The sequence below is a fragment of the Microcebus murinus genome, chromosome 10 (genome assembly GCF_040939455.1).
Source record: "Microcebus murinus isolate Inina chromosome 10, M.murinus_Inina_mat1.0, whole genome shotgun sequence".
NCBI classification, from domain to species: domain Eukaryota; kingdom Metazoa; phylum Chordata; class Mammalia; order Primates; family Cheirogaleidae; genus Microcebus; species Microcebus murinus.
The window spans coordinates 19,538,439-19,555,803 of NC_134113.1; the positions used below are offsets into that span (position 1 = coordinate 19,538,439).

Sequence of the window (17,365 nt, forward strand, 5' to 3'; positions counted from 1 at the left end):
AGTGCCTCCTTTAATTTTGAGGCCTCCTCTTGCCTCACCCCGAATCCCTCCCTGTTTCTAGAACTTTCATCTCCTATAAGTCTGGAGTTTATATTTTGGTTTTTTGTTTCTTCTTCAATCTAGGCTTGTCATATATTTTAATGAGAGAGGTCATTCCCTTACAAGAGTCCTGCCCTAATAAATGATGTTTGAAAATTTACTGAGCTGGTTAGAAAATAAAGAGATAAAAGAGTGATAAAAAGGAAATATACTAGATCTCAAAGAAACCAAACCTATGAAAAATAATCTAAGTAGGAATCTATAGATTATTGCCTTTTTTCTATTATTCCCCCAACAAATAACTCTTTACTATGTAGCACAAAGACAATGGTAATCTGAGTTATTTAAACAAAGAATAAACCTTTTCTTAAGGGCTTTCTGGCTTCCTCAGGTATACTCACTTTGGGGGTCAACTTTCTATCATCATAAACAAAAGAAATGTATTAGTATTACTCAATGCCCTTTGACCTTGCCCTAAGCTAGGCACCTGTTATAAATATACTCTTTAACAGAGACAATGACATGGATTTATATACACAGATCAAGAAGGCAAGACAAAAACATTTCATCAGATAAGAAACAGGGAATGTCACAGTTTACACCAGTCAAAAATAAGTGCATACAGCGAGCGCTTTGTAGTAGGGAATGCTACTAGGGCTGGAGCTTAGAACTAGATTTCAATCACTGAGTTATCTAAGCTCAAAGTTCTTCCAAACTCTAATGATCTGCAATTCCAGTTTCAGATTAGGTGGCCAGGGAATGGGGGCCAGGGACTGTATACTTAGAGTGGTGTTCAGATAGAATTCATCAAAGTGAGAAGGAGACAATTCAGTTCTTGTTTTCTCCATTCATCCTAACACTTGCTTACTCTCCTTAAAATTACCAAAGCCAAACAATTGATAAGTAATTCAAGAACAGAGTAAGAACTAAAACTGAGTAAGAGTTGAAAAGCATCATCTCTCAAGATTACATGGTGTTATTTCATACATGCAGTCAATAATTCAGTAAATATTTACTAAGCATTTGCTTTATGCAAGGCACTGTGCTGTAATTATACAAATAAGCAATTGCTGTCTAAACTTAAAATCTGGTAGGTTGTCCTGCTCAATAAGAATACACATAACCAAAGTGAAATGGAGAAGTTCAACAGGAAGGCCACAAAGCCCTACAGAGAAAGCACAGCTTTCTGACTTGGAATCCTGGTCTCCACGTAAAGCTATGTGATCCTAGAAGTGGTTCATTTCCCTTCAGTTTCTGCACTAATACTGTCAGCTGAATTTAGAACCAATCAAAACTAAATATTTTTTGCCTTCTTCAGGATATTGTTTAACAACAGTACTATTTTTAATGCATTAACTAATATTTTTAATTTATTGAGAAAATTATAATTCCCTACATTTATCTGCATATGTCATTTGATCCTCACTGCATCCTTGAGAAATTGGTTTGGCAGGCATTGTTTTCTATTTGACACGTGGGAAAACAGACCCAGAAGTTCTGCTGCAGCAGAGCTAGTCAGAAGCCAAGTCCCTCACTTCCAACTCAGAATCTTTTCATTCGGGTACACTCTCTGGGAAATTCTGGAAACAGGCAGCAAAAACCAGAAACTGAAGCAGCATACTTTTTCAAACACTATGTAAATAAATAGCAATGGTGAATAACAATGGGAATGTCTGCTAAGAAATATATAATAAACATATTGGTCAAAAGGCAAGGTATATTTAAATGTATGTTCCATCAAATATTTTTTTAAAAACAGAGGCATGAATGGAAGGCATGAAGTATTTCCATTATATTCCTGTTATTCAACCTCAACTTCCACTAATCCTCCACTGCACCTATACTTACATATGATTATAAAGGGACTTCACTACGTGGAGGGCAAAGAAAGTAAGTAATGGCACAGAACGTGCCATGTAATATTTATCCCATGTACTATAAGCTACAGATGGGAGAGAACCCAACTTTGCCCTATATCCCTCTATACTCAGCCCAAGGGGTGCTTCTCATTAACAGCTGTCCAAAGCCCGCATTATTTCTCCTTCTTATTTTGGACATAGGTCAAATGTAATTATTGCTCATAATATCTGTTGGTTTTTATCGATCCCTGGGATGTGATAAGAATTATCGTCCTGATAATTCCCTAGTTTGTTTTTCATAAAGAAGTCAATGAGGCAAGGAGGAAGTTAATCTCTTAAAAGTAACTTCTGTTTGATCAGTGCTACCAGTAATTTCAGGATCACTAGCACAACCTGCGAGAAACCGACGGTCATAAAAGTATCCAAAGAACATTTAGGGTTTGGCCGACCCGGCTACAGGTCCTTGCGCCAGACGGGGCGGATCTGGGGGTGTTCAGTCCTCAGTGTGCACAGTACCGACCGCTGGCCCTTCCCACAGGTGGCGCCGGCCGGGCAGGCGGTCCTGCGGCCAGTGCGCGGCCCCGGGGAGGATCTGGGCGGACTTGGGACTGGGGCAGTGACCTTGACAGCCCCTCCGCTGCCCGGGAGGCTCGGTGGTCACGGGACTAGGGCAGCGGCACGACAGCCTCTAGGAGGCCCGGGAGAGGCTAGAGGCGAACACGGCCACGGCCCCCCATGCTCTCGGCCGCCCCGGAGGCTCCGCCGCGCGGGGGTCTCCCCGCTTCCCCGGCCCCGGGAGGCACCTCCAGCGACCCGCCCGCAGCACACCGGGCCGGGCTCCGGCGGCGGACGAGAGGCTCGTGGGGACAGCAGTTAGGGGCCTCCCTCCGCCGCCGCCGCCGCGGGCCCTACCTCCTCGGTGGCCGTGGGGCAGTAGAAGATGAGCACGAGCGTGGTGAGCAGGTTGACGGCGAGCCCGAGGAGGGTGATGGAGTTGGGGGCCATCCAGAGCGGGATCCACTGGAGCAGCCAGGTCCAGTAGAGCTGCAGCGGCGGCTCGAGCAGCGACACGCCCGCCGCGCTGTAGCGGTGCTCCTCCAGCCGCCGCAGCTGCGCCGCGCTCAGCGGCTCGCCCAGCGCCTTCAGCCAGCGCGGCGCCGGCCTGGCCCCGGCGCCCGCCGCCATGGCCGCCTGCGGCCCCGCAGCTGCGACGAGCGCGGCCCGCGCCGAGCGCCGGGGGCGGGGAGAGCGGGGGGCGGGGCTCGCGGCGGGGCCTGCGCCGGGGGCACTGGCCGGTGGGCCCGCACGGCCGGCCGCGGCGGAGCGCTCGCCGGGCCGCCGCCCCCTGCGGCCGGGTGCGGGTGCGGCCGCGGGCGGGGCGGGGCCTGGGGGTGGGTCGCCGGGCAGGCGCCGCAGGCCGGCGGGTCGCGGTTAAGGCGGTCACTTTCTGCTGGCGCCCAAGGGCGCTGACTTCCCAAAGGTCGCCTGCACTTGCTTCTGGCGTCTGATTACGCTCTCCTGAGCGAAGCCTTCTGGCCGGCCGGACGGTGACAAAGCTGGTTCCTCCACCTTGCGGTGGCGGGGGCACAACTCCGTTCTCCTGGTGTGCCTTTGGCTATCCACTGCGGGACGACGCTCCCTGCAGAGCCTGGGTGTGTTTGTGTGAGCACAGGATCTTGCAGGTCTTGGGTCGCCGGGAGTGATGGCCCATCTGTCCTACTTGGTAAACACACAAGCACAGTTCTCCCTCCCGCCACGCAGGAGGAGGAGGAAAGCGGCCCTGCCATGTGATTAGTTCTAGAGAACTCCCGGTGCAGGTTCATTGATGAAGGTGTTGCAACTAAAAATCAGGGCTCACAAACACTATCTAACAAGGGGACCCAATGGCTGAAACCTCTTAGGTTTGTTCCAGGTGGGAACCCGAAAAGTATGTATAGGATAGAATGTGGTTAATGCAAAACTTAGGCTTGTAAAAACAATAGCCACAGGAGTCTGGAGAGTCCCCAGACTTTGTAAATCTAACTGACAGCTGCAGCCAGCATTCCTTCCCCCTTCCTCCCGGATAGAAGTTTATTCCTCCCTAGCTCTCCTGATAGGAGCCACGCCAGAGCTGAAGGATGGATGTGACTGGGGCAGGGGTCTCAGGAGTTGGTTGTTTGCAAAAGAATTAATTACAAGTGGTTATTCTGGCCCACTTACTCCCCCGGGAAAAAAAAAACCCTCAATAAAACCCAAGGCTGTCCCTTTTTCTCTCCTGGACGCTTTTTGGCCTCCACCCAGCTGCACCCAATGCTCAAAATAAACAGCATTTTGCTACACATGAGGCTTCGTGTGTCTCCCTCTTGGCTCTGGACCTAACAAAACCCAAATGCCTATTTTTCAGAGCATTTGATACCAACAAGGATGGATATTTTTACACACACTCTTCCCTGGAATAGAGGGCAGCAATCCAGAAACGTCCTCTACTACACGGGGGAGCAGGCCAGCTTGCCACACAATGGTAGTTCAGCAGCCCCTTACCTCACAATGCACCCTTTTGTACTGGAACATCCTGTCATAAACATGTTCTATTGCACAACCTGAGATAGGCCTGCCACTTGCCTTGCTCTTCATCGTTCTAATCTGTATGCACTTTTCTAAGGCATAGAACAAGCCAAAAACTGCTTCTAGGATACTTAATGCTGAGCAACAACTATCAGCAGATGCATTTTGACCCCTCCTCCCACCCCTCTCCCCCAACTCATCCCAACACCTTGGAGCAGGGCTCAAACTTGCTGCCTGCAGGCCAAACCCAGCCCACCACCTGTTTTTCCTGCAGCCCATGAGCTAAGGATGTTTTTTTACATTTTTAAATGATTGGGAAAAAAATCAAAAGAAGATTTTGTGATATGACAACATATGAAATTTAAATTTTAGTACCATGAATAAAGCCATGTTTATTCCTTACATGTAGTTTGGCTGCTTTCATGGACAAGGGCAGCAGAGTTGGGTTGTGACAGAGCCCGTGTGGCCTGCAAAGCCCAGAGTATTTGCCACCTGGCCCTTTGTAGAGAAAAGCTTGGCAACTCCTGCCTTAGAGCATCATGAGGGTATCTACAGACCATGAATTGAATATATATCTCCTAATCTTTAATGTGAAAAATGATGTTGACAAATGCAGGAAGGGAAACAGAATGAGGGAGAGCCACTTTAAACAATGCAGGCTTTATGTGCAGTGAACCTTGCAATACCTACTTTTTAATGTACCAGTGTCACATATAATCCAAGGAAAAAGCCTTTTCCAGATTAATAAATTCAACTATATTAGAAATAATTTCTAATGTACATCAAAAGACATCGTAAAGAGAATGACAAGCCATAAACTGGGAAAAGATATTTCTCTCAAATAAAATCAATAATGAATAGTGCCCAGATGATATAAGGAAGTCCTAAAAACCAATAAGAAACAAAAATAATCAACTGGGCGCTTATGTTAAGATACCTATAGCAAAACCCCCAAAACATGGTGACATAAACAAAGTAGAAGTTCAGGCCAGGTGCGGTGGTTCACACCTGTAATCCTAGCACTCTGGGAGGCCGGGCAGGAGGATCCCTCCCACTCAGGAGCTCGAGACCAGCCTGAGCAAGAGCGAGACCCCATCTCTACTAAAAATAGAAACAAATTAATTGGCCAACTAAAAGTATATAGAAAAAATTAGCCAGGCATGGTGGCGCATGCCTGTAGTCCCAGCTGCTCGGGAGGCTGAGGCAGAAGGATTGCTCAAGCCCAGGAGTTTGAGGTTGCTGTGAGCTAGGCTGATGCCATGGCACTCACTCTCACTCCAGGCAACAGAGTGAGACTCTGTCAAAAAAAAAAAAAAAAAAGTAGAAGTTCATTTCTCTCTTGCATAAAAGAAGTCTAGAATCGGCACTCCAGGACTGGTATGGTGGTTCCATGATCATCAGAAACTCAGGCTCTTCTGTCTTTCTGCTCCAACTTATATCTACAAGGTGTATCTCATGGTACAGAATGGCTGCTGGAGTTCCAGCCATCCTGGTTGCATTTCAAGCAGCAGGAAAGAGAAAGAGGATAGAAAAAGGTAGATACCATTCAGCTGAGCCAGCAAACTAGGGTGCCTTTGCAAAAGTCCCGAACAACACTCTTCCATACAGTAGTCCTCCTTGCTCCATGGTTTCACTTTCCATGGTTTCAGTTACCCACACTCAGCTACAGTCCAAAAATATTAAATGGAAATTCCAGAAGTAAACAATTTATAAATTTTAAATTGTACACCATTCTGAGTAGCATGATGAAATCTTGTGCTGTCTTACCTCAACCTGCTCAGGACATTAATCATTCCTTTGTTATCTCTTTTCATAAAGGCACTAATCCCATCATCAGGGCCCCACCTTCATCTAAACCTAATTAATTCTCCAAATACCATCACAATGGCGGTCAGGGCTTCAACATGAATTTGGGAGGGACTACCATTCAGTCCATAGCAGCAGGTCATGGAAAAAAATGCACACAGTACGATTTTATTTATATAAAGCTCAAAAACATGCAAGATTTTGCATTTAGGAATCTGTACCCATGTGGCCACGCTATGAAGACAAGCAAAAAATTATAAACACAATTCTGGGTAGTTGTTACTAATGATACAGAGGACGGGAAACGTGATTATGGAGGGCACATGGCAGGCTTCCAAGATATCGGTAATTATATTAGGATACAGCTAGACTGAACAAAACAAAAAGCTTATTTTTCCTACATCTAATGTCTGGGTAGGTAACCCAGGGCTAGTATGGCAGCTCGATGGTGTCAGGGACACTGATTTCTTCCATTTTCTTAGTCTACCACCTTCAGGATGCTGCCCTTGTCCTTGTGGTCAAAAATGGCTGGCCACAATTCCCAACCAATTGGAAGGAGTAAAAGAAAGGTGACTGCTACGCTGCCTTCCTTTGAAGGCCAGGACCAAAGATTTTGCACATCCCTTCTGCTCTCGTCTCACCGCCCAGAACCTGGTCACACGGCTACTATACCTAACTGCAAGGAAGGTTGCAAATGGAGTCTGGCTAGCCAACCATTGCCCAGCTAAAATTTCTCTTACTATTGAAAAGTGGGAGCATGGGTATTGGAGGCCCATCAAACTGTCTCAACTACAGTTTTTAAGCTGGGTAGTCATAACATGTTCACTTTATTATTATCTATGCCATATATCTCCCTATATACACATAGATATAGAGATTGTATGTCCCATAAACATTTGCATTCTGTTTTGCAAATATGAAATATTTCATAATTTAAAAGTAGTAAAAGTAATAAAAATAAAAAGAACTATTTTTTTAAACACACATCATGCTCTAAGCTGATTTTCCCCTGTGCTTTTTTTGATGAATTTTTGGAAATTTCCATTTTTGAGGGTTTTTTATTGTTGTCTGTCTGTGCGTTTGCTTTAGAGATGAGGATCTCACTATGTTGCCCAGGCTCACCTCAAACTCCTAGGCTCAAGCAATCCTCCCCCTTTGGCCTCCTGAGTAGCTGGGATTACAGGCAACCACCACAGTGCCTGGCTTTGGAAATTTCAAATTAATTCAAGACATACTAAGGCATATCCGTTCTGTCTGCCTTCACCACTTCATGTAATATATTCTAATATCGAAGAAAAGTAGATTCAGGATTTCCTATTATTTTTCTTCTTGCATCCATAAATTTTTATTTGATTGTTTACCTGAATTGAATCCCTTTCTCAAAGGACAAAGGACATCTTGCTTTTGGTTTTACTACTAGTTCTTTTGTGTAACTTTCACTCATATTTTAAATCTTCCTCAGCATCCTCAGCCTCCAGGCCAACTTCTCAAATAACCAGATTGGGTACATCTGTGTGTGAAATAACCACTTCAAAATCCACTTACTTTCATTGCTTTGGAAAAAGTCATGGGTTGCAATCAAAAAATCACTCACCTGGCTAGATGTGTGGAGTAGCAGAATTTTATCATCCAGGGAATCAAGCTATCTGTGTAAGTATTTAGAACTCGGAGCTTTAGACCTACAGGCTGGAGAATTTATGATTAATATAATATTGTGGCATAAATACTTGCTTTTATTTCATTTAATTGCTTTGGTTTAATTTAGATTTTTATAGTTTTGTACTTTGAAACTCTAAAGTCCAAATTGTATGAAACTATGGTAACTTGCGAAATACAAGAGTAGATACGCTGTGTGCAATAATAGATTAACTAAAACCTTTGCTCTCCTTTCTAGAAATGCTAAATTTCCTGGAGAAGATCAGAAAACAAAATTTCACAATAGAATTTCTGAGATGTTGTAATTGTGCTTTTTATCTGGAATTGCAAAGCAATTTAGGGTTAAGGAAACAGATTTCCCTTGGCGACACAATTCTTAGCATTAGGTCTTGTTTATATCCTCTAATCAGTTTTTACTTTTATCATTTTCTGAGTTCACATCCTGCTGCTCTAAAGTGCTTCCCATAGTATGATTTGAGGAGCATTAGAGGGAAACTCACTCCTTGAATTGAAAATCTCAGGGCAAGTTACTCCTGCCTTTGAGTTAGGGCTTTTAGGAGTAACAGGTGAAGTCACATTTAGACATTAGGTTAGGTCATCAGGAATACCTAGAGGGGATATAATTATCAGGATGTTTTTCCTCTGATAACTAAGAGAGAGTGGCCCCACGTCACACCCATCCCAGGAACAAGACAGAAAGAGGCTGAAGCATGGCCTGTCTGACATGACCGAGCACACAAATCCCCCGGGATCCTGTTAAATGCACATTCTGAATTTGTGGATCTGGGCAGGTCCTGAGAGTTTTCATTTCTAAGAAGCTCCCAGGTGACAGATGCTGCTGGTCATCAAAGCACATTTTGAGTAATGAAGGACCGAAGCACACAGTCTTACAAGGCTTGGACTAGCCTGAGTAGAAAAAGAGAATGGGGACTCAGAGGGCAATTGAAAGATGAGAAAGGCCAGCTAGTCTCAATTTTGCTTGAGGCTGTGAAGGGATAGATAGGTAGATGTTTCAGACTTTATATTTTTGATTTTATGTTTTACATATATTTAAAAGACATATATATGTGTTTTATACCATGTACCTAATGATATCTACAGTGTAACTGAGGTCTTCTTTTTGGTCCTTGGTAAGCATGTTGGTTGTTGGTTGTTGATGGAGCTTTCTAAGAGAATGCTGTGCTTCCCCGACTGGGAGACCATAGCTCCTTGACAATAAATAATCCTGGAGAAACGAACATCCATTTGAAGACCTGGGAAAACAAATGTTTTTACACTAAATTCATATGTCATGGAATAGTCCCAGTGCAGGAACAGGGACTGTATTTACAATGATCCCCTGTGGACACCTAGTAGTGAGGCTGGGATGATCAGTCCAATGACACTGCATTCCACAGCCTGCAGGCTCTTTAGTGCCTGAAATTCTCCAAATGATCACATGATTTCACACCAACTTTGGTTTATTTTGAAACATGGCTTTCTTCTAATTACCCCTTGTCACAACTGTCTGAGAGGGATGCCTTACAAAGTGAATAGCAGTACCTTTCCCAGTCTCAGCATTGCTGAAAACCCTTAGTTCTTCTTTTTCTTTTTTTCATTAACTTAAAAAAAATGAAAGCCAAGGTTTTGAAGTTGGTGTATAACATTTTTAAGATGTTTCCCTGGGCTCCAAGAGTAGAATAAAAATGAGGGTAGAGTAAAACCAAGAAGGAATCTCTTGCCTGTGGATAGTGTGTACATGCTTATCTACAAAGAACAGAAAGATGCTTTCTAAAGCTATTGCTTGGAAGAAAGAGCAGTTCTAATTGATTATGCACCTGAGTGCCAGGTTTTGCTCTCTCATGACTTATTTGAGTCAGCCAGTGCTCCAAGCCACTCCCAATTCCCATCTCTGAGAGTGTTTAACTGTATCTGTCACCTCCCTGGTGTTTTGCCCCTAGCAATCTACTCCAGATGGAAATAAAAATATTTAGCGATTGCTCAGGCCAGTGCATTCAGGTACAGAGACAGATCATGACACCATGTTAAGAAGGTAATGACAGCCTTTAGAATCAGGAGAGAACCGGTTGTTCTAGTAGCAGATTTGTTTCTCAAGCCCATTCTAAATTATCAAAGTGTGATTACAAAAGGTTTCATAAATACCTACATGTAGCAGTCACCTTAATCTTTGGTCCTAGGTTGGCAATTAAGTGACCCCACTAAAATAAGGAAATAAAACAAACATAGAGTTCAATTTAGAATCAATTAATGTTATGGGGACTTGGTGAGAAGACTGGTCTTATTATTCCTCATGCTACTCCTACTCCGAGGAAAGAGAAGCCAAACTTGTATTTCTAGAATTGCATTCAGGGGAACTTACGTGAAAGAGATAGAGGGTCAGCTTGATGGGTGGGTGGAAAAGGTGGGAAGGGTGCTTGCAGGAGGGGAAGGAGGAGACACAGGGCAGGAGACAGAGGCAGCTGGTGGCTGCATGACCCCTAACTTTCACAGCCCCTTGGCTTTAATACACAAATACTTAGATTCTTCAGAGACTCCTGCCAGAGTATCGTGGCTCAGTGCCAGCCTCGGGGCTCCCTGCTCTTACGACCCTGGCTCTCTCCCGCACCACACCATGAGAGGTCTCAGGTGCCCTTGACTCATGCCCAAGCTCTAATCACATCTCCCACATCTCAACTCTTTGGTGAGCAGGTGCCTCTGGGCTACCACTTGGGCTTGGGGTATGTATACTGGCCACACGGTGCGTGCTTGGGTGTTTGAATCCACAGAAAAGGCCTTACACGTGGGCTTGGGTGCAGTCTACAAGAAGGGGGAGTTTGGTGAGTATTCCAAGTAGACCCTTGGGGTCCGTGGACCCCCTGCCTTGTGGCGGGAGACATGGCTGGGGGAGGGCTAGAGTGAATCTGTTGAGAGTGCAGCGGCTCCTCTTGCCCAAGTCTAAGGCAGGTACAGAGGGGCAGAACTGTTCAGTGCTCTCACAAAGGACATTTTCAACATACTGACTGCCACACTAGAAAAAAAAAATGTTTCCTTGGGGCCATGGCGTTTTATGACAAAAGTAGAATTAAAAACTTCGAAAATAAAACAATCCTTTCCAATTTAATGAAAAATTTATTTTTTATTGTTTTCTGTGCATGAGTTATGTGCAACTTGAAAAATAGTCCACACAGCTCCCAAGGTGAAGAGACTTGTAAGTTATCTGTGTTTCACGAGGCCCCGGGCTCAAAACTAGCATGAGTTAAATACAACTGTGAGTTGTATTTAACTGTGTTGATGTGTTACAAGTAGCAGGGAAATAGCTATGATAGCTATTTATCTGCTATAGATAAATATATCTGTTTATGTGGGATGCCACGGGATGCTCAGGTAGCTGGTGTTAGACATCGTTTCTGGGTGTTTCCAGAAGAGATGAGCATTTGAATTGGAGGACTGAGTAAAGCAGATGGTCCTCCCCACTGTGGGCGGGCATCATCCTCAGCACTTCTGGTTCTCAAGCCTTCGGCCCCAGACTATGATGTACACTGTCGTTCTCTGGTTCTCAGGGCTTCAACTGCACTGCTGGCTTTCCTAGGTCTCCATTTTGTAGACAGCAAATTATGGGATTTCCCAGCCTCCATAATCCCATGACCAATACCTTATAATGAATCTTTTTCCTAGATCTCTATCTATGTATCCAATCAATCAATCAGTTAATATGCATCTTCTATCGGTTCTGTTTCTCTGGAGAACCCTGACTAGTCCAATAGCCAAGCTACAGCCTTGAGAGCTGAAAGCCCCCAGGTCCACACGTGTCGGGGAAGTTTCAGTGTCATCTGTCTTTGAGTAGACCACACTAGGGTAGACCTCAAGAATTTCTGCCGTCACCCGTGTAGACTGAAGACCAGAGGCCTCTCCTTCTCTCCATTTTCTAGGCATCAGGAAAGATTCCAATTGACTCTGGAATCTGAGGCTGTACTAGGATCCCCCAAATGAGACAGAATCGGTCAATCTCCCTAGCTAATGGGGAGCTCAGAGTCATATTTAATTTGATTTAAAAAAATGAAGTATTTAATAATCTGGTTATGTCCTGACTCCATTCTAGTGTGGTACATATATTGATAATAACAAATACACAAACCACATTATCCAACTTCTGAATCATTATAGTCCTCTCATACTGGCATTCTGCCCTGTTTATATGTTGCCCTTTGTGTACTAGTCTTTTTTTTTTTTTTTTTTGAGACAGAGTCTCACTGTGTTGCCCTGGCTAGAGTGCCGTGGCCTCAGCCTAGCTCACAGCAACCTCAAACTCTTTGGCTCAGGCGATCCTCCTGCCTCAGCCTCCTGAGTAGCTGGGACTACAGGCATGTGCCACCATGCCCGGCTAATTTTTTCTATATATATTTTTAGTTGGCCAATTAATTTCTTTCTATTTATAATAGAGACGGGGTCTCGCTCTTGCTCAGGCTGGTCTTGAACTCCTGACCTTGAGAGATCTGCCTGCCTCAGCCTCCCAGAGTGCTAAGATTCCAGGTGTGAGCCACCACACTCAGCCTATGTATTAGTCTTATATATTATAAATTCCTGGGTACGAAGTAGCTTAGTCATCCCTGAGTTCCAAGCTGAATCTATTAGTGCTAAGCACACACTAGACATACAATTACTCATTTTTTGAGCTGAAAAGAGTGGTTCAGAATTCAATTTAAAAATAAATGAGGTTAAGGACATATTATCTTGTTCTAACATTTCTTAGACCTAACGGGGTTTTTTTTCTATTTCTATATTGATTTAGATGAGAAAATTCATTAAGCTTTCTTTTAAAATAAATAAATATGATCCTTTCAGCATTTTAATGAATATTTAGTTCCCCCCAAAGTTTTTTGGTAAATTCCTGTGATAGTATATAATTTTTCTTTAATAGGGTGAAATTTAAGCAAAATTAGAACAAAATTGTGGGAAACCATAGCAGTGACAGCTTCTGGCATTTTTTGCTTCTTGCAGTTTCACTATACACTTTTTCGTCCCTATTGGAACTTTGCAGTATTAAAGTATGAGGACCTTTAATATGAGGAGAGATTATATGTAGAAAAGTAACATTATCTATTGATAGCATGAAATATAATTAGAGAGACAAAGTCATGAGTGGAGATCTAAAATTCTATAAGTAGTAATTCTGTAAGTAAATTCTTAATTCTGTAAGATCTAAAATTCTTACAGTCACTTTTAGGCTATGTTTGTAAATGGCCTAATGAACTTGACCATGGCTTGGCAAAATCAGCCAATGAGCATTTATTTCAGTTAGGCGGCCAGCTCAGCTGGGGCACTGTGGCTGGGACCCAGCAGCCAGGCTGCAAGGGCCACACTGATTGGTTTTGCCAAGCTGCCATTTTTTTTTTGTTTCGCACATAGAGATATGGTCTTCACATCTGTATAGATGAGCCAGACTTCCCACAATAATTTGGACACAAACTAGAGTTTTCCTTTGCTCTTCTCAAATGTGCTGCGAGTACCTGGATCATCCACCCTTCCCTATATCAGCCCAACATCAATCCAGATCCATGACCACCATACAATTGCCCAGCTCTAATCTGGTAAGGAAGCAGGGCAGATATTTTTAAATGTCATCCAAAGATGCTATGGGCCTACCTGAAAGTCACAATATGTTTAGCCTCTGCAAGAAAAAACCAAAAAGAAAAAAAAAAAAGAGGGTAGGTGAGGGAATAAACAATAATGGTGTGGTACCTTATAAGTTCTCTTTTGCTCCCTTAATTGAAACTTTGTAATATCAGGAAGAATTGAGGAAGTTGCTCAAAAGATTATGGGCTAGTACAAATATTTCTTTGCTAAATTTCTAAAGAAAGTTTCCATCAGAATGCACGAATTCTATCTGCAAACCCTGAATCTGTAACTGCTCTGTGGTCTGTTACATCCTGCTGTATCACTATGACTAGCTGTTTTGGCGGAAGCGCTGGTGGGTTTGGCCAGGATGCCCTGCCAGAACTGATTTCAGTATCGTCCTGGCTCCCAGCTTTTTTTCTCTGTTCTGTGTCTGAGTACACAACCCCAAACCCACAAATAAAGATTGTGTCATTTCATCATAAACACTTCAGATTTACTGCACCATTTACTAAATACATTTTCCCTTCTACTGAGAAAGTTCGTTTGAAAGTTAAACTTTAAGAAATGTTCTACTGAATTCAGAGAGGCCGAGGTGGGCAGATTGCTCAAGGTCAGGAGTTCGAGACCAGCCTGAGCAAGAGCAAGACCCCGTCTCTACTATAAATAGAAAGAAATTAATTGGACAACTAAAAATATATAGAAAAAATTAGCCAGGCATGGTGGCACATGCCTGTAGTCCCAGCTACTCAGGAGGCTGAGGCAGAAGGATTACTCAAGCTCAGGAGTTTGAGGTTGCTGTGAGCTAGGCTGATGCCACAGCACTCTAGCCCAGGCAACAAAGTGAGACTCTGTCTCAAAGAAAAAAAGAAAAAGGAATTATTTTACTGAATTCAGATGAGAAAAAGAGGCGCAGCTCCTGGTGTTAAGCAGGCCCGCTGAAATAAACAACTCTGCTTTGCATAGAAAAATCTGTTAGATCAAGAGAAAGATGGGTTTTTAAGATTCAATTGTGGTGTGTTATATCATGTTTTTTATTCTGGGGGGGAAAAGCATTTACAGCCAATTATTTTAAACTAAAATAACTCCTTTTGCTTATTCTACAGATCGTTTTTTTGTAAAATACAGTGACCACGCACAGACAACAATGACTAAAGTGCTGACTTCAAATAAGATTGTTTTTGCAATTTTTAATTAAGCAATCTGTGCAAACATTTTTTTTTTTCTCTTCAACATTAGGAGGAAAGAAAATGATCACACTTGGGGGCCTGATGGAAAAACAGAAAATGCTTTCTCATTGCAACCAGATTCAAAGCAGCAGAGTGCAGAGAGGCAGTGCCCTCAGTATTCCTCAGGATCGCTTGATTGCAAGTCTCGCAAATAGGAATCAATTATATTTGGAGGCACACCTTGCAAGAGGAGCCTGCAGAAGGAGAGGCCACCTGGAGAGGACAAAAAGGAAAAGGGACAAGTCAAAACCATCCAAGTGAAAAATCACTGAAATAATACTTCTTGACTAGCTGCCTGAAAATGTGACTAATTTACACTCCTGTTAGTGACAAAGATTCATTCAGTCCCTGCTTGGCAATCTTTTCTGGTTTTAGTACATTTAGAATTTAAAACACTTGGCCTCTAGAAAGAAAAGCAAGTTCCCAGCAGATTCATGGCAGTGTTGTTTCCTCTACTATTGTTCAGTCTTGGTTGAAATTCCTAAATAGCATTTATTGCTCTCTGAGAGGTTTTGTGATTCCTCATGGATGATTTAAATAATCTGATTGAATGGTACAATTAACTCATACCGTGTTATGGATCAGTGGGAAGATCCATTTCTAGTTTGTTAATGTGCTTTTTAATTAAGCACAAGAAGTTCTTATTCAAGCACATTGGAAAAGAAAAAAACTACTCCCTATAACTTTGGCCATTTATACCTTGTCAAAAGGGCAAAAATTGAAACTATTTTGTTATTATATACTAAGACCGGTCCAGTATCTTCTGAAGGTTGACAGAAACACCTGCTAATGTTCCATACCTACCTTCTGAGTTTCTGAATTATATTTAAAAGATAAAAGTACCCTTCAAGAGAGAATCCACGAAACCACAAAAATTCATGATCCTTAAGTGAAGTGCTTCACTACTCGCTAATAAATTCACATCCAGACAAAACAGCATGCCATTTGAGCATTCTTAAAACTCCTTTAATGCAAATTTGAGAAAGTCATTCTCCTTTTTTTAAAAAAAAAAAAACAACTCCAGTCACATATTGGTAGAAATGATGCCACTTATGTACATGTCCATTCCTTGATGCAAAGAATCCAGAATGCTTGGGTATCACTCATTTTCATCTACATTAAATGCTTTGACTCATGCTCCACTGCATTCAAACAACTTGCTTCATGTCAACAGGAGATTGCTGATGAATAAGTACTAGCTGTTAATTTCAAGATACTGAAATACAAATTAAAACTACAAAGTTAGCAATTTTAAGGAGTCTATTTTCATTGGATTATGTAATGAAAATCATGCCATACTCTACAAGCTTGGTATGGCTTATGAGAGTCATAAGCTTCATATGCCAAAACCATATGAAAGCTTACCTTAGATGACAATATACATTCAAAAATCCTTACTGTGCAACAACTAAGGAAAAGAGAGAAAGAGAGAGAGAGAAAGGGAGAAGTTGTGAGCATTAATAAAGTGCTAACACCAACGTTGAGTATTTGTTGGATGAAATTATGGTCATGATTATGATGAGGTGATGTCATTAATCCTTAGTCTTGTGAAAAATGTAGGAAAATAAAAGCACATGAAATGAAGGGTGGGAATCCAGTCACTTCAAAAGGATCATTAATATGTAAAACATTTATTAATAGGCACAACTACTTTGCCTGATTTGGTGGCAAAGACAATCTGATTGAATAGTGAATATTTATGGTAAGAGCTTTCAAACCATTAGCTTAAAACAAAACCAAAAACCCTACAACATATATATATTGTGTTTTTCAACAAAAGAAAAACTTTGACAGTAGACAAAGTGTTAGTGTACATATATATATGTTGAAATTCTAAAAGGCAAAATTATCAAGTATAAATATTAGACTAGTGTATTCTACAATATTATATTACGAACTGAATATATATGACTGATCTAAAAAATCACAAGGCTTAAACTTAGGCTATAAAGCTACTATATGTATAATCTACAAAACTTTAAGAAAAGAACCCTAACTTTTTCCTCTTTTGAAAGCTGATATTGTCTCTGGAAATTAAGAAAGCAAATATTGTAAACTTAGGCATAGCTCTACATAAACTCTCTCATAGAGTTTATATAAGGTTGCCTACCCAGCACCAAGGAACTCTTCATTTGCTTCCTCAAATGGGGGTGACTCATACATATATGATAGTATAATTTGTTGCTTAATACATTTTGTAATGGGGCCTAGAATTTTCTCTCCTTTAAAGTTCATAAACACATGAAATAATTTTGGTCCCCATAAAAATGTCCAAAATATCCAATAAATAGATGGGTGGTTACAGATATTCTACTGGTGAATTTGTGATCAGAACATCTTAAATATGAAACTTTCCAAATATTGGACCTATTTTTATATCCTCCATCAAAAAGGCCCAGAACATTTTTTTCTATAACTTAGCAAGTTTAAAATGTTCAGTTTTCTGAATTGCATCACAAATCTCAGGAAAACTATGCTGTGAACTATTTTAAAGGAAGAACAACATATCTTTCTACATTTAAAAAAAAATGAAACTATTAAAGAAATATTGATTCCCAAGTTGTGACAGTCTTATTATATAAAATAAGATCACCTTCAAAGGTAGCTTTCTGGCTTTATTTATGGGGACATATGGTACAG

At 41.9% G+C, this 17,365-nt stretch overlaps 2 protein-coding genes and 1 long non-coding RNA gene across 8 annotated transcripts in view; 1 reads left to right on the top strand and 2 right to left on the bottom strand.

Annotated features, from left to right (window-relative positions):
* Positions 1 to 3,278, bottom strand: part of CHPT1 (choline phosphotransferase 1) — a 35,940-nt gene extending 32,662 nt beyond the window's left edge. For 3 of the 4 annotated variants that reach the window (XR_001156019.3, XR_001156017.3, XR_001156018.3), the window contains exon 1: positions 2,811 to 3,141. Coding sequence is in view for 1 of the 4 variants with exons in the window: in XM_012772653.2 (XP_012628107.1) it covers positions 2,811 to 3,083 (273 nt within the window). In the remaining 3 variants the exon portion in view is untranslated. Of the gene's footprint in view, positions 1 to 2,810 lie in introns of all 4 variants that reach the window. The other variant, XM_012772653.2, reaches the window with a different exon arrangement.
* Positions 3,279 to 3,325: 47 nt separating this feature from the next.
* On the top strand, positions 3,326 to 15,013 carry LOC109730949 (uncharacterized). The gene is made up of 2 exons (XR_002224097.2): positions 3,326 to 7,898; positions 14,736 to 15,013. It is a non-coding gene; the product is annotated as an uncharacterized LOC109730949 (long non-coding RNA).
* MYBPC1 (myosin binding protein C1) overlaps positions 14,667 to 17,365 on the bottom strand; it is an 86,843-nt gene continuing 84,144 nt past the window's right edge. For 2 of the 3 annotated variants that reach the window (XM_012772650.3, XM_012772649.3), the window contains 2 exons: positions 16,091 to 16,133; positions 14,667 to 14,938 (listed from right to left, as the gene is read on the bottom strand). In XM_012772650.3, the coding sequence (XP_012628104.1) occupies positions 16,120 to 16,133 (14 nt within the window). In that variant the 3' untranslated portion in view covers positions 14,667 to 14,938; positions 16,091 to 16,119. The remainder of the gene's footprint in view (positions 14,939 to 16,090; positions 16,134 to 17,365) is intronic. The other variant, XM_012772651.3, reaches the window with a different exon arrangement.